Source organism: Ochotona curzoniae, unplaced genomic scaffold (genome assembly GCF_017591425.1).
Source record: "Ochotona curzoniae isolate NIBS_2020 unplaced genomic scaffold, NIBS_Ocur_1.0 scaffold_3208, whole genome shotgun sequence".
Classification (NCBI taxonomy): Eukaryota; Metazoa; Chordata; class Mammalia; order Lagomorpha; family Ochotonidae; genus Ochotona; species Ochotona curzoniae.
In genome coordinates this window covers 55,888,142-55,899,293 of record NW_024467106.1, presented here as the reverse complement: position 1 = coordinate 55,899,293, position 11,152 = coordinate 55,888,142, and the positions used below count along the sequence as shown (strand labels likewise).

At 41.6% G+C, this 11,152-nt stretch overlaps 2 protein-coding genes across 6 annotated transcripts; one reads left to right on the top strand and one right to left on the bottom strand.

The window, feature by feature from the left end:
* Positions 1 to 550: 550 nt before the first annotated feature.
* HNRNPK (heterogeneous nuclear ribonucleoprotein K) lies at positions 551 to 11,137 on the bottom strand. 5 transcript variants are annotated; one of them, XM_040963806.1, is made up of 17 exons: positions 11,010 to 11,137; positions 9,184 to 9,260; positions 8,980 to 9,062; positions 8,569 to 8,666; positions 8,020 to 8,076; positions 6,509 to 6,552; positions 5,570 to 5,642; positions 5,046 to 5,117; positions 4,410 to 4,523; positions 4,057 to 4,185; positions 3,210 to 3,517; positions 3,047 to 3,101; positions 2,679 to 2,762; positions 2,500 to 2,515; positions 2,337 to 2,419; positions 1,799 to 1,968; positions 551 to 1,082 (listed from the first exon to the last, which is right to left on the bottom strand). In XM_040963806.1, the coding sequence occupies exons 3-17, from the start codon at positions 9,035 to 9,037 to the stop codon at positions 1,049 to 1,051; spliced, it is 1,395 nt and encodes a 464-aa protein (XP_040819740.1). In that variant the 5' UTR covers positions 9,038 to 9,062; positions 9,184 to 9,260; positions 11,010 to 11,137; the 3' UTR covers positions 551 to 1,048. The 5 variants fall into 5 exon arrangements, with proteins under 5 accessions (XP_040819740.1, XP_040819742.1, XP_040819741.1 ...); XM_040963808.1 differs by having other exon boundaries at positions 551 to 1,022; XM_040963807.1 differs by lacking the exon at positions 11,010 to 11,137 and adding an exon at positions 10,663 to 10,743.
* Positions 10,125 to 10,898, top strand: LOC121144982 (translation initiation factor IF-2-like). The gene has a single exon (XM_040963610.1). The coding sequence runs from the start codon at positions 10,125 to 10,127 to the stop codon at positions 10,896 to 10,898; it is 774 nt and encodes a 257-aa protein (XP_040819544.1).
* Positions 11,138 to 11,152: the final 15 nt, after the last annotated feature.

The window sequence follows — 11,152 nt, the reverse complement described above, 5'->3', positions numbered from 1 at the left end:
GAAAAATGGTACATCTTTTTCAATTTGCATACAATGGATAAAAACAAGAATATATATATTTTTACAAAGTTTAACTAACAGACACTAGCAGGTTGACAGAAGTCTATAGTTGAGAAATCATCTAATAAAAATAAGCAATTTATTCAGTATCAGTCACTTCCAGAACTGTCGCTTTTTATCAAAACTTACTGCTAATCAAGCTCTGGCATATACTTATACCATTAATCTCCAGTACCGCTTCCCCACGGTAGTTCTTCACAACTAACAAAAACCTTCGGAACGTGGGGTAAGCACTCACCAAAAACAAAAGCCCTGCTTATTCTAAGTATGAGCAATTATGATAGAACTCCTTCCTGAGCAATGGACTTTTGAACCATCAAATCACCAGAATGGAATCCCCCAAGATATTTCCCCATGTCCAAGAAGAGATGTACTTATGTCCAACAAAGGAGCTGAAAATCAAACTTAGTGTTTAGTTTCGGGGTGGGCTGGGAAATCGAGCCACCACCTTAAAAATGACTGCCTTAAAAAAAAAATGACCACCAAAAAATAGGTTCACTAAATTTATTTTAAAAATCATAAAACGTTTCTTACAAAAGAGCATTACATTCTGCACACTGCTCTGAACAGATGCCAGGGATATGTGGATTAGTTACTTTCCTTCCCTGTCCCACCCCCCAAATGTTACAGTGACCACAAAGCAAGGTGTTCACAATAATTGCATGGGGGGAAATTTTTTAAACCACCAACAATAAACAAAAAATAAAATCCACTCACTCTGCTGTTGTTTCAAAATCTCAATGTTAGTTTTTGCACGCCCTTCCCCCCCCCAACCCTGTTTGTAAGGAACTAAAACATTACATCTGGTGAACAGCAAAGATTTTCACTACACCTCAAATGCAGAACACCTATGAAGCAGAGGAATGTTGGCTTTTTAAACAGAAGCAGATAAAAAAAAAAGATGCAGGACTCCTTCAGTTCTTCACTAGTCTTAGAAAAACTTTCCAGAATACTGCTTCACACTATAAAAAAGAAAAAATATCTTGCATTAGAATCCTTCAACATCTGCATACTGCTTCACACTATAAAAGAAAAGAAAAAAAAAGTACGAATTAGAATTTTTGTTCATTACATCCTAATCAACATCAAGACAATTTCAATGCTAAATTAAAAATAACATGTCCTTTATAATTAGAAATAAGAATACAAAGGCATTAGCAATTATAAATTAAAGCAATGTAAAATTCAAGAAAAAAGATTAATAGTTAATCAGACATTAGTAGAACAGGATTAAGAAAATGAAGCAAAGTTGTTAATATTTGATGAAAAAGACAAAAGAAATGTCAGGAAGGTGTGAAATGCTGCATTTTTACAGCACCAATCATTTGTCCTGTAGAGGCATGGCCTGTGCCATATGGTAGACTGTGATTTGTTGTCGATTCAGTAATCTAAAAACAACAAAATCACTAGTCTTCCACACAGAACAAGGCCAATATCCCATGACTCTTCTATATTGTCTACAGGCTCTGTATAAATTTATAACAAGTGGTTTTGGCAGCAGTTTTCACCAGAGAACGAATGAGAGGTTTGCTTGGTTAAGGCTTCTTCCAGAAAGATTAGTATAAATGTCTTCATTTTTAGTAAGAAAGCAGAGAAAAATTAAGGCAAAGCTATTAAGATGTAAGTTAGGTCCCCAAATGACTGACACCATGGTTTCTAAAAGAAAAATCAACCAAGAAGGAAGTTTCCCAAGGTTTTAGTACGTCTTAAACCAACATGACGCTTATCTTAAACTGACCTGTTCTGCAGCAAATACTGTGCATTCTGTATCTGGTCCTGTGTTCCTGTAATGGTAATGATCCGATCTTCGGATCCTTCTAAAGGCTCATCAATTTTGATGGAAGCTCCTGACTCATGACGGATTTGTTTAATCCGCTGACCACCTTTGCCAATAATAGATCCAGCCAACTGAAAAGATTTTAAAACATTAGGGTTTACTTTTACAGAAAACTACCACCTTTATTTTTCAATGCTCAAAGAACACTTCAGTGTGTAGTTTTTTAAGACTCGATTATACTGATGCCTCCTCTCAAGTCTGGGCTGATACCTCCACACCACTCACCAACACTTCCTAATAATTAATGAGGGGTTCAAATGCCCCCAGGTTTTATGGCACTAAAGTCACCTTACAAGACAAATGGCAAACATTTCACTGAAGCCCCTAAATCTAAGTCTCAAGTGAAACACTTGTTAAAATCATTTAACTTAGTGGAAATGGATGAAATGACATAGCAATCAGAACAATCAAACAGTCCTGACATATTAATGATACTTACATCTTTGGGAATAGTTACTTGTGTAGTAATAATAGGTCCACCAAGATCACCATATGAACCACGACCCCCTGCATAGGAATAATCTGATTTAAATGATGAGCAGTTAAGTCGATTTTAAAAAAAGTATGAAATGATGCTTTATTTCATAAAGGAGAAAACTTACCATATCCAGAGCCACCCTAAAAACAGGAAGAAAAAAACAAAATTATTTGTTTTGAAAATTTTTAGGTAATTTCATTACTCAAAAAGACAAAAACACACTACATGAGGGAAAAGACTTGCTAGAGAGCAAGCAAGGAAGCATTTACATTCAGACATGTACTCCATTACACATGACCCTACCTGTGGTTCATAAGCCATCTGCCACTCCGATGGGCTCCATGTATCTATCGCCGAGTCCCATGTTTCATCAGCACTGAAACCAACCTGTTTTAGAGATATTAACATGCTTAAATTGTCAATGCATGCTATGCGCACGCGCGCGCGCACACACACACACACACACTGATCAGCAGTTCTTTTGTGGGGAACAATTCAACGTCAGTGTAACATTGCAGCAAAAAGGGAATGATTTATCAACTTATTTACATCAATACACTCATGGAAAGCACTTTGAATACTACTAACACGGTGTTAAGTATTTTAGTTAAAAAATTTTACCCTCCAGGTTAATAGTTCATAATGATAGAGAATGAAAACAATGCCCTTACCATGCCATCGTAACGATCTCCAGGTCTTCCTCTTCTGTCATAGGCCATTAGATCTCTGTAAGCACAGTAGTTACTGTAAACAGTCTGTGTATATCCCTTGCAGCATCTATCCCACTACCAAACACCTGCCTTCTGTATACTATTTTCAGGTGAAAGCACTTACCCTCCCCTAGGTGGTGGTGGAGGAGGAAGAGGAAGATTTCGAGCTCTGCTGCCACCTCGTCCACCTCGTCCAGGTGGTGGTGGTGGTGGTCCTCGGCGAGGGCTCATATCATCATAATCTCGTCTAGATGGGGGCATGGGGCGCCCACCACGACCAGGAGGCATTCTGTCAAAACCACCTCTTCCCCGCATGGGAAATCCCACAGGTCGGCCACGGCGGTCATCAAACATCATTGTAAAACCACCATAATCATAAGTTTCATCATAAAAATTGGGATCATAAGGCTGTGCACGTCCTTTGATGGGAGACTAAAAAACAAAGATAAGAATCTTATAGACTAAATAAAGAAAACCAGTTTTGGTTTGTTATGAAGACATTTGTTTTTCCAGAAGGTACTAGTGGCAAGGACAACAAAACAGGCTAACAAAGGATTAAATTAAGTATTAGCTTTCCCAGCCCTAAACAAAATGGAGTTTAACTTGTTTTGAAGGGCAAGTTAACTGATCTCTCATATTTACTGTCAATTAACTACAGAGAAACAGGACCAAGAACAGACCAACCTGTGAACTGGCTGAGGCAATTATTGTTTTGGGCTGGTCTACAACTCAAGCTGGGGCTTAACAGATAGAAAAGTGTAATTGTAGCAATGTAGGATACAAGCTGTACTACAGCAAACTTCATTTAAAGGACCAAAAGATATGACAGTTATCACCCATGACCACTCTCCAATTTACCAAAACCATTTCTAAATTGCAGGGATGGCTGCAGCCAAGTGCCAAAGGTTAGGGACTGGGATTGTTCAAGCATTACAATTATTTTTAGTTCAAACAAAGCATTATAAAGATACCTCAGAAATAAGATCCAAGATAATCTTTATGCATTCTACAACTCTATCAGGCTTTCCTCCAATGAGAACAACTCTGTCAGTGGAATGAGGACAGCATTCCTGGAAAAGCTTGATTGTTGTCTGAGTGTTCTGTAAGTTTAACAAAAAGAAAGATCAGTAAATGGAAAAATGAATTTCCAAACTTCACATAAATTTGCAAAACAACTATTTTGGGAAAACCAGGCCTTTCTGAAACAGCAGATAAGAATGTCTCTTACGAAGAAATTAAAAGAGACAGATACCCACAAACCCAATCTACATGAAAAATTACTCCCTAACAAGCATTGTAACAGTTAAGAGAATAGTGCCATTACCTCTCGAAGTTCTTTGATTTTAGCACCTTTGACCCCAATAATTCCACCAGCCAGACTCTGATGAATCAACAGTCTTAACTCGCAGTCAAAATCGCTTCCTTTAAAGTGTTGGTACTGTAGAAGGAGAATTATAAAATTTTAGTCTCAAATCATGTAACTCCCCAATACACACTTTTCTGCCATAAGCGTAATAATACATTGTTGCAGTGAGCAACCTGAATTTATATTTCAATAACTTTACCAGTTATGTGCTTATTATCCTCAATAGCCAGGCCCAAAAAGGACATTCTGCACCACCTTAAAAAACTATTTTATTTTCAGGTCCTGCAACACCATACCCACACTGCAGCCATTTAGCATGTCGCTGTTACTACAAAATTATTATTATTATTAACATTCAAATAACACTATAATAAAAATGACTGCAAAGCACTTTGCAAATGTAGTTTAATTCCCACTGCAGCATGGAGCAGGGTCAACAGTGAGTTAGAAGACATTCACATATCATGTTGTTTGTTCGTTCTTTTAAAAAGCCTTTTTCTATAGAGATGGGAAAAGCACACTATGTTAAAAATAAAATTAATCCTATGGGCCAGGCTCCATACTTCAGTGGGGTTCAATGGCACTATGACATACATTTAAGCATTCCACAGCATCAGATTCGAGCGGGAGCTGGCTGGTTGCAGTGGGTGATGGCAACTGCAGGCCCTGAAAGTAGAAAAATAAGAGTAATAGGTTAAGTGTCTAGCGTGATCAGGCTATTGTCGCATATATTGGTAAAGCTACTACAACATTTTAAATGTTAATAATGAGAAACTTCTTATCTAACACTAAAACTTAAACATTAAGCCGTCATCAGAGCCAACCATCTTATCCAACATTCTCAGAATGAATATTTGATTTTAGTAATATCTATTCTTAAGCTAGAGTCTACAATATATGCTAAATCCATTAAAGCAAATGGCCATCAAGTAGCTGATATTACTCCAACTGGCCAGTTATTAAAAAACAGAAAGTCCCCATGATGTTAATACACACAATGAAGTAGGTTATTGCTACAATTGGTTTCACCTATTGTTGTCTCCACCAATCCCATTAGTAACACATAAGCATTCCCACCCCCTCCCATAGAACCAAATACATGTAAAAAAGAAGCCTACCTCTTCCAAGGTAGGGATGATTTTCTTCAGAATTTCTCCAATTGTTTCAATATCAGCACTGATACTCAATATGCTGTCAAACATCACAAATACCAGATAGTACAAAAAGAACGAAAAAGAAAAATGAGTTTTACGTTTGCTACCAACAGTCTTACAAACTTTTACAGAGAAGTAACAATTATTTAATATTCCCCATTTAAAGTTGCCTATTTAGATTTTTCACATGCATTTTGTTTTATGCCCAATACAGACATGGTAACAGGATTAGGAGACTCGCAGAGACAGAGAGAATGGGATTTTGGAAGGGCTCAGATTAAGTGGGCAATAATAAATTGACCAGAACTGAAGCAGAGTTGAATATTTATGTTCCCCGCCACCACTAAGTTAGGATATCCTCGCTGTTACATTGGTAAAACTGGCACACCTTCTCTTAGGCAAAGTGGGGGAATATGCAAGTGGTGAACATTATATCTGGAATAAGGTTATGGATACCAGTTAGAAATCAGATCACTAATGGGCTCTGCAAGAAAACAAATACAAATGCAAGACAAAACAGACAACACAAATGAGAAGTGAAGAAAAGTGAACCAGAGTTAGCATTTTGTCAGAAAAAATTATGAACAGGCAATGTTGGGAAGCAAGGTGGGCCACAAAGACAGAGCGAGAGACTATTTTGGTAACAATTTGATTTACAATGCAGCAAATATGCAACACTTGAAGCTGTGCTCCTTCCATCGAAATAAAATTAGTGGATCGTTTGGGTGGGCAACTCACGGTCAAAGTTCAGTGACAAAAAGACTTAATGGGGAAAATAAGACAGAAACTTGAAAAACAATACACCGTCTAAAGGGGATACTATTTAAATATATAAAAGGCAGGTAATAAAATACATTTCTCTCTTTCTAATCAGGCAGTGAGGCATAAACTGTTGGGACATACCGCTCGGGGCCACTGCTGTCTGGGACTGAAACACTGGCATTGTACTGCATTGGTCATTGGCGTTCGTGGATGTTGGCATTGGGCATGGGCATTCAATCAGAAGTTGTCAAGTATGGTACCCGTTTGGCAACGAGCACATTTTTGGGCATAGCCAACCAGGGTTTTCACATGGGCGTTCAGGGGCGGATGGGCCAACGTCATGGTGGGCAACGCAGGGGTAAGTCGATCCAGTACATGGGCAACGGAGATATATGGCCAAAAAAACAAGGAGAGGGAAAAGGGGGAAAAGCAATAAATTTTAATTTAATACAAACTATACTCATACTCTCAATTAATGAAACAAGCTTAAGTTGTTCTGAAGACTAACACAATAATGGACTTTTGTATACCTGACTGTGGCTTAACATTTAAGGACCTTAAATGATGGTTTCTAACTTTCAAAAAAAAGAAAGAAAAAAATAAAACAAACGATGTTTCAGTAGCAGGCTGGCTCATGAGGGTAGACACAAAACCTATCATGACTCAAAGTTTACTGAAATTCTTGAGGAAACGGGGAAATTTAATAACCCAGACAATTATACAGAATATCTGGATTAGGAGGAGAGGGGTTTATAAAAGGCAAAACAAAAATTCCCACACCACCAAAAACCCCTACTAGCAGTTAAGATTGATTTGGTTGGTTTTCTGGAGGTCTGTAATGCGGTCCTAGATCCTAACAAGCAGGTTGGTAAAATTTTAAACAAATTTTCAAGTTCAGTTTACAGCAATCAAGAGGAACAAACAAAGATCTGCGACCAAGAGAGAAATGAAATACTGTCAAATAAGTACTTAAACACAAAGCTATTACTTGCCTCAATTTTAGCAAGAAAAACATTAAGAAATGTATAAGAGAAAAAATTTAGAAATTTTGGTGTCAAGTCCTGTGAATATGCTCACTTCCGGCACTGCCAACATTTAATGTGTCTAATCACAAGAGTCAACCCACTATAAAATATGAAGACTCAAACAAATCATAGCATTGACAAATGATTTCCTGATTGTAAGTTCAAGTGCCTACTCTTTTCTTCACCCATATTTAAACCATGCAACCTGAACATTAAATCTTTTTTGTGTTCCATGTGCAAGCTGTTAAACAGATGGACAAATAAAAAACTTATAAATTCAGTTTAATCAGCCACCTGCAATGGTTTTCAGTAATGCTGTGGTTCACACACGGTAAATGGTGCAATTAATTAAGGGTTTTTACATTTTAATACTATTCCTAATTATGTTAGCTTGCCCGAGGTGAATAATTTGGAGAAATCTTAAATGTTGAGGTTTCACACAAATCCCCCACTCTACTTAATCTGGATTTTTGTTAAAACAGGACCAGAAAACCTTGAAATCACTTATGTAATCAACTAGTACAAATTGCTTGCACCTAAACTATTAATGATTTTTATGATGTAATTCTTTAAAATTTCTAGAAACACATAAACTGAAGCTGTGCAGTTTAAATCTGGAATACTTACGTCTGTACGGAGGGCCTTAATATTCTTGCCTCCTTTTCCAATCACTGCCCCAGCGTTCTGTAGAAGACAAAGAGCAAAAGATAAACCTAACCTGCCGGTCACTAGAGTGGTCTGTGCCTGATTTTAACAACAAAATCCAGTCTTTGCTACATGGCTAGAAATCCTTACCCAATATAAAAAATTATTTGAAGACTGAGTAAAACTGGGCATACACACAAACAGAAACGCCACATTATCATCTCGTAGAATGAACCAAAGAACTGAAATAGGCATCTCTGTATTATGACTCGAAGATAAAGCAATTAAGAAAATAGCCAGCCCATTAATTTTTAATGCAATTGAGATTTAATCCACTATTAATGCTTGAAGAATCACGTCCAAGCACCTCCTACTCTGACCCATGGTGAGCTCATTACAGCAAGAGCTTTCATTTTAATTATTACCAAAACATTACTGGGGCCTACAAACCTGCTTAGAAAGACTGACATAAATCTCTAAAGCTTTGAAGGCTTTCCATAAGGCCAAAGTTTTATTGTATTTGAAACATACCTTGCTCTGAAGCAGAATGCGTAGTTCAACCATCTCATCGGTGTTTCTAGATCTTTTAAATGCTTGTTCCTCTTCCATATCTTCCGCAGGACGCTTACCTAAAAATTCACAGTGGAAATTTCAAATACAGCAACTATTTCAAGTGAAAAAAAAAAAAAAAGTACTGCTAATTCATGTTTTAACAGAAAGGCCAAAGGTACTTCTTGCCCTGACCTTTAATTCCTGCATGTGAAAACTCAAGCAAAAATTCTGAAAGGCCCTTTTTAGTGTATCTATACAAAGCACTTCCAGTTTGTAAATAAGAACTGTGACCTGACAGCTGGCATCTGACTGTGAAAATAACCCAGACAGATAGGTAAATGGTAAGAAATGACCCTTCAAGTCAGTCATATAAAAGTAAAAATGCCTCACCAAATTCGCCATTGGTCTCAGTGTTGGGGAAGGTTTCCTCCGGCTGTTCAGTTTCCATTTTTTCGTATTAAATAGTCACCAATCTGCAAAAAATAACGAGATACTAGAGTATGTTCTTTTTTTGGGGAAGGGAGTGGGGGATGGAGTGGGGGAAATTCCACATGTAAGCGTTAAAAAAAAAAAAGACCATTGCTACAAACTTACCAGTTATTATATTTCCTTGCAGAGCAGAACTGAAGTATTCTGGGCAGGACCAACTGATACCCTAGCGCTGCTGTAGCCTGTAAAAACCAACAAGGCAGTTTTGGTTTGTTTACTGCCTTTACTCCTTTCGAACCACAAGGAACAAACTGCAACACGACAAACTATGCAAGTTGTCTCTTCATTTCAGGGTTTTCAAATTCAAGCGACTGTGGGCGAGAGGGAGAGTTTGGGCAAAGAGACGGAAAAACTAATCTTTACGTTGTATCTTTACTGAGAACTGAAAAAGCCAAATCTTGTGGAATTCCATTTTGCCCTTAAAAATATGAGCATGACATTATGAAAAGATTTAAAACCTCCAACGTTAATGGGAATAACCAACTGCAAAACCCAATGAAGGAACAGCCCTACCAATCTGCAGAATAGTGTCCATCAGGTTCAAAGAGCACACCCTAACCACTAGATTCCAGGCGGCCAGAAGGCGAAAGATGGCAAGCCGCCTTTCTGCCGTGAGGCCCCTACCCGAAGGGCGAGAAGGAGCACTCTCGAGGAGAAAAAACAATACTCCTGGCTTCCTAAGCAAGTCAGTCTCCCCTAACGGTTGACAGAAACGGTAGCCTCAAGAGCCTGCCCCGCCACTCAGTTCAATTCTGGGGTGTGGAAGGCTTGATGGGGTCGAAGCAAAAACAACCACAACAAAAAAATCCCAACAACCCGCATCTACCGTGAGGCTGCTCAACCCCGGGGCACCGCCGCAGTCCCCGCACCACTCGGGGCGCGCCTCCCGCCGCAGTGCCCGCCAGCAGCCCAGCCGTCCGGGCGCAAAAAGCCAAAGCAAACGAGCAAACAAACCAACGACACAACAAAACAAAAACAAAACCGCCCCAGCCGCCACCGCCGCCCCTCCACTCTCTCGGCCCCGACAGGAAATGGCGGCCCGCGTAATGGCGACTACGTGCTCCGAGGCGGAGCCGAGCGCGGACCCCCTCCCCCACCCACCACGCGGTCCCGGGCGCTCGGCCCCGCACCTCCCCCGCCCGGCGGCCGGGAGACAAAGCCCCCGCGACCGTTCGGCCGGCCCCAACGCCGGCCCGGGGGGCCCTCAGGGCCGCGGGCCCCGCACAAAGAGCGCGGCGGGGCGGTCGCGGCGCTGCCCGCCGTCTCCGGCCCTCTCTCTCGCTGCTCCACACGCAGCCGCCTCATTGCCCACGCCATCTAACCCATGGGTCACCCCCCAAAGGCACATGCCTCACGATCCCCTCCACACGGTCCTGATCCCGAGGCCCGGATTGCGGATACACACTCAGGGAAATGGCGGAGGTGGGGGAGGGGAAGCGGGCAACGTTTACCACCACCACCCCCCTCGCCCCGCGTCGGAGCAGCGGCCAACCACCGGGCAACCCCCTCCAATGCCCCCGCGAGCCGCCACACCGGGCTCCGACCCTCTCCCTCGCGCGACGCTCGCTCGGCTCCGTTCCTCACCGCGCGAGGCCGCCGTCCCTTCGCCGCCGCGCCGCCTCAGCCGGTCACAGCTAGATAGAGAACCAGCGCGAGGCCCCTCCCCCGCCTCCCGCCCTCTCTCCCCGCCGTCGCGCCCGATTGGCTGCCCCAACTACGGCGGTGGTGCGAGTGCGCGGCGATTGGCTCACGGCTGCGTCTATCCGGGCCACGGCGGCCACAACCCCGCCTCCCGCCGGCGCCTCCCTACGGGCTGTTAAGTCCACTCAAGGCCTAGGAAACCCCGGGCCTGAGGAGGAGTGTGCGCAGCCTCTCAGCAAGGCCTCACGCCTCTCAACCCGCAGTATCTAAATCCCGCTCACTCCAGTTACCTCCGGTCCAAAACCAGTGGGACGCAGACCAGACGTAGAGGTCGGTGCGGCAGAGAAACAGAGGATAATGGCGTCTGCAGTACCGTCGCCTAGAGCGCCCTCCTCCTTTCTCGCTCGCGCACTCGCTAGCGGTGTTGGGGGGA

Bases quoted from the DNA above. Each gene is read 5' to 3' on its own strand.
- LOC121144982 (XM_040963610.1), top strand. From the start codon at position 10,125: ATGGCGACTACGTGCTCCGAGGCGGAGCCGAGCGCGGACCCCCTCCCC.
- HNRNPK (XM_040963806.1), bottom strand. From the start codon at position 9,037: ATGGAAACTGAACAGCCGGAGGAAACCTTCCCCAACACTGAGACCAAT. The intron at 5,118-5,569 runs GTAGGCTTCTTT...TTCTACTTTCAG, and splicing joins TCATCCCTACCTTGGAAGAG to GGCCTGCAGTTGCCATCACC. The intron at 3,518-4,056 runs GTATCTTTATAA...TTTGTTTTTTAG, and splicing joins TCTTGGATCTTATTTCTGAG to TCTCCCATCAAAGGACGTGC.